This window comes from Nanorana parkeri, unplaced genomic scaffold (assembly GCF_000935625.1).
Source record: "Nanorana parkeri isolate BGI_ZX_2015 unplaced genomic scaffold, ASM93562v1 scaffold1260, whole genome shotgun sequence".
NCBI lineage: Eukaryota > Metazoa > Chordata > Amphibia > Anura > Dicroglossidae > Nanorana > Nanorana parkeri.
In genome coordinates this window covers 178,787-183,786 of record NW_017307528.1, presented here as the reverse complement: position 1 = coordinate 183,786, position 5,000 = coordinate 178,787, and the positions used below count along the sequence as shown (strand labels likewise).

Sequence of the window (5,000 nt, the reverse complement as noted above, 5' to 3'; positions counted from 1 at the left end):
AGGCACTGCTGCCTGTGACTGCTTGTCTATTCAGAGTTGATGGTCAGTATTGTGCTGCTTACTCTTCTCCTTGCTGGAGAGGAAGCTGTACCTAGGGACCTGCAGTGCTAGGATCTCCCTGTTGCTCCATTCACTATGTGGTTCCTCCACCTCTTCTGCTGCTACTTGAATACTCCCCACTAATCACCAGGCAGGCAGCTTTGACTCTACCAACCTGGCCAACTCCACCAAGAGACACAGAGTGTAGAACAAGGGAAAAGATCAGCTGCAGGGAGCCTATAGGCAATACTGGTGAGTATTCTATTTACTTGCCTTTTTGGGCACAGTTTCCATAACCTTTAACGTTGAAAGATGACTCGGCCCACAAAAAAATCCTGCTCCAAGGTAGCTAGGGAATGGGTGCACTTAAATGTAAAGCCAGTACGGAATAATTTTACACAATATAGACAAAATGGCTGAAACAAACCAGTGTCCATATACTGACAGATCACAATCAGCACACATAAATGTCTGTCCTCAACTAACATTGTATCCACATAACTGAACACTGGAGTAATACCCTGGGTGATAAGCTAGTCACAGAACGTGTATACAAAGTGCCTCTTGCAAGGCATATTCTAAACCTACTAACCAGTCCACAAATTTCCTACTTTAAATCTGATAAGACAGGAACTGTTTGAATAGGCTGTCGGCAGCTATCTCGGTTCTAAAGGTTACATTGATCTATATACATACACACAATTTAACATAAACTTAGTTCAACACAGCACTCCACAATGAGGTTTTTCTTTAAAAAAAAAATATTCTACACAAAACATTTTGACGACTGCAACCCGAGATTCGGACATCCATTGTAAAAAGACCACATGTAAACTAGCCCCAATCGCCAAGACGAAATGTGCAAGAACATGACCAGTCTTGTGCCATAAGGGATCTGAGTAAAAGAGGGTTAGCACAAGTCAAGTCACACGATCAGAAACAAAATGGAGAACAGTACAACACCTGTTATTACCTAGTCAGGCGCATCTAAATAACCAGATACAAAAATATAGCTAATATAGAGGGGGAAGCACAGTGAGTAGGTCACGGACGGTGAAGGTATCGAAAATGGAAGCATGTCGGTAAGAGGCCTATTAACAATGAAGCGCTTATTTTTAGGGGTAATGAGCTCAAATTTTGCTTTGTGTGGTTAGGGGCGATTTCTCAGCATGATTCACCATGTCCTGGTTATGGCAGAGAAATGCCAAATCCTTAACCAGTAGTCCAAGCAGGCGTCACGTACAGTCGGTGGGGCTTCGAGGAGATGTACAGTAAGGCTTCTCTGTAAGGGGAAGGGGGAAAAAAAGGTGCAGTTCTGCCCACATTATGGGAACCTGGAAGGTTAGAACTTTCTACGAAGCAACAAGTCTTTTTTTTTTGTAGGGCTCAGTTTTCCCATCACACTGCCGTTTCCTGGTCTTCCCTCTGGATCATTTGGTAGTGCTGTCTGTTCTCCAGGTAGGCAGCAAGTTCAGGGTCCTTCGCCTTTTCAGCTCGATTTTTTGGGGTGTCCCCCTGCAAGATATAGATGTAGAATATCGTCAAAATTCAAGGTAAATACCTCATATAGACTTGCAAAATTCTCTAATGATCCCTCTAACTTATGTTGGAGAGAATGCAATCAGGTTAGAACACTACTACATATGTTCTGGTCCTGTAGTAAATTACAAGACAACTAATGGTTCCGAGTCTTTCAAATCATTAGGCGTATCGTTGGCGCTAGGATAAATCCCGATCCTGCGTTGGCACTTTTGAATCTGGGAATAGAAGATATACCTTCTTCTTTCAGAGTTGTAACCACTCATATATTGTTAGTATCCTAATATCCTATCCAAGCTCCTTATAACAAGGAAATGGACATCTACTATTTCTCTTACGATTGGCGAGGTGCTGAAATTAGTCCACGTACACTACGGATATAAACGGATACTAGCACACCGCCAATTTACTTCACTTAAATTTGATAAACTCTGGTTACCCTGGACCACTTGGTATGTCCCCTCTGTCTGATACCGGGCTTACTGATGTCTACCTAAACGACGATGTACTGGAAACTTTTATTTGTTTTTTGTGCGTTTATTTTATATGTACTCTGTTTACCCTTATTTTACTCTGTAAGACATGAATATGTCTAACAGGACTTCTCTTTCTTTTTCCCTTGTACAGGAATCTATGCTTCCGAAATGATCTGTTACTTGCCTTTAAAACCCAATAAATCTATAAAAAAAAAAAAAATGCAAGGTAAATATCTAACAGTTTAACTTCAGCTGTTTTTTTTTTAAAAAAAAGTAAATATATAAGAAGCAACAGGTTCACTTTACTGAAGATCTCTGCAGAAGCATATATTTACCTTGGCCTAGCTGCTGGTAGATGAAGGAATGCCATGTACAAGATATAAAACACAGCTTACACGGGGACATGGACTCCCCACATGGCAGTTCTGTTTAGCGAAGTGTGTCAGTGTCAACCAAGGAAGATGGGGGGGGGTGTAGGAGGTGGACGGTGTCAACCAAGGAAGATAAGGGAAAGGGAGGGGCATTTTTAGCCAGAAAGAAGAAGAGGTGTGCATTTTCAAGGAGGGTGAGGAGGTTATTAGATCAAAAGCCTCTGTAGGTTCCAGGTCACTTAATCTGCATAAAGTGCTTTTTATTTTTCAGTATTGTAACAGGAGGTAATATACGGAAATATCTTCATGATATCTTCACATTAAGATTTTTATAGGTTCCTGATAACTCGGGCGGTAATCTGGATTGCCTATGATTTATCAGTATTCATATAACAATCAATGTACAATGATAATGTGAATCCTGACACTGTATGCAATCCCCTGAACATTACTAGACACGATTCTGCTTGCCAACATGATCGAATAATGTACAGCTTGACACTAAACAGTGATTGATTGCATAATTGTGCTAAAGACATATTAAAGTCTAATTAGAGAAGAATCCTGAGAAAACAATTAGAAGGCGGGTCGAAGAACGCAGAGCAGAGATTAGAGCACACAGCGGAGAGCCTGTCTAGTGTTATCCGGGACAGGCACTTGAATCACTGCACTTTTTGCCAAGATTCAATAAGCTCCTTCCCTCTCCGTGTTCATGCTGGCACACCGCTGTCTTTACACTCCTATTGCAGTTATTGCATCTCTAAGAAAATGAGTCATTGCAATATCAGCAAAAGAACAGGAAACTAAGAAATTGACTGTAGAACTTTTATAGTCTGAACTGTGAATAGTAAGGGACCAGCTATGTGGTACAGGGACTACGGACCAGCAGCTGAGGTGCAGTTTTACATTGTAGGGACCGGCTATGTGGCACAAGGGGCCGTGTGCCAAGGAACAGGAGAAGCGGAGCAGTTTTATATTGCAGGGACCAGCTATGTGGTACAAGGGCTGAGGTGTAGTTTTATATTGCTGGGACTGGCTATGTGGTACAAGAGCTGAGGAGCAGTTTTATAGTGGATGGACTGGCTATGGGGTACAAGGGCTTAGGTGCAGTTTTATAGTGCAGGGACTGGCTATGTGGTACAGGGATCATGTGTTAAGGAACAGGAGCTGAGGTGCCGTTTTATATTGCAGCGACCAGCTATGTGGTACAGGGTCCGTGTGCCATGGAACTGGAGATGTGGTGCAGTTTTATATTGCAGGCGCTGGCTATGTGGTACAGGGGTCTGTGTGCCACGGAACAGGAGATGAGGTGCAGTTTTATATTGCTGGGACAGGCTATGTGATACTGGGGCCGAGGTGCAGTTTTATATTGCAGGGACCGGCTATGTGGTACAGGGGTCCGTGTGCCATGGAACTGGAGATGAGGTGCAGTTTTATATTGCTGAGACTGGCTATGTGATACCGGGGCCAAGGTGCAGTTTTATATTGCTGGGACTGGCTATGTTATACAGGGGCCATGCGCCACAGAACAGAAGTGTGTTTGTATAGTGCTGGGACTGGTTATGTGGTACAGGAAGCCATGCACTTAGGAACAAGAGCAGAGGTGCAGTTTTTTTCTGGCTATGTAAAACAGGGGACAAGTGTTAAGGAACAGGAGCTGAGGTGTAGATTTATATTGCAGGGACCGGCTATGTGGTACAGGGCCAGGCGCTAAGGGATAGGAGCCAAGGTGCGGTGTTATTTATACTGCAAAAGCCTCAGTGGTTCAATTAGGGCCCAAGGCTGAGGTCCCTTGACTATTGTGCATTTTGGTTTTGGAGTATCTAAACTGTACCAGCTGTTCACTGGAGGTACAAGGCTGAGATGCAGCATCAATGGTACATTTAGGGATTGGGGATAAAGTATAGTATCAGAGAACGGTTTCCAGGAATACTTTATATACTGCACTGATTTAAACTAGAATTTGTTTTGCAGTCCACAGGCATTTTGTTAACGAAATTATAGCTGCTCAAGTTTTTCATTGATGCTACAGTAGTTAATTCTCCCTGCTGGGGTTCCCAGATCTGCTCCCTAGCCATGGCGTCTCAATCCTGCAGCTGCAAAATCTCTAATGCAGTCTGGCGGTCTCCTTTTTATGACTATGGTAGGTGAAGTCGTGTACCAAAATGCAGTGACAACTCTGCCAAAGGGGGTGAATAAACCTGCCTGTTTTATTTGTTGCTAATGGTCCAGTCTGTATGCAGCCATAGCACTGAGATGCGGCGTCCAGAGGTGGCGTTTGGACACCTTTAAACCAGGCAGCGCATCTGCTCTCATTCAACCGTCTGAATGTGGCCTTAAGCAAATAACCTGCTGCAACATGAAATATGCGCCGTACTTGATTTTCTGCTTGATGAATGTAAGACAACTGGTTACTATATTTGATCATAAAAGGCCAATTATTAGTGGCCCATAGTGGTTGCAGAGCGTGCTCTAGGAGTATCCTGTGTCTGGTAATGAGGAAAGCAGTCCTAGTACCAGCCTGTGTATGGAATGCACATTAAAACCTGTAGCTGCAGGGAAGGGGGCAGTTTGG

The 5,000-nt window shown here is 43.3% G+C and overlaps 1 protein-coding gene across 1 annotated transcript in view; it reads right to left on the bottom strand.

Moving 5' to 3' along the window:
- Window positions 1-1,220: 1,220 nt before the first annotated feature.
- DGKZ (diacylglycerol kinase zeta) overlaps window positions 1,221-5,000 on the bottom strand; it is a 79,850-nt gene continuing 76,070 nt past the window's right edge. The window contains exon 32 of the mRNA XM_018568900.1: window positions 1,221-1,554. Coding sequence (XP_018424402.1) covers window positions 1,438-1,554 — 117 coding nt within the window. The 3' untranslated portion in view covers window positions 1,221-1,437. The remainder of the gene's footprint in view (window positions 1,555-5,000) is intronic.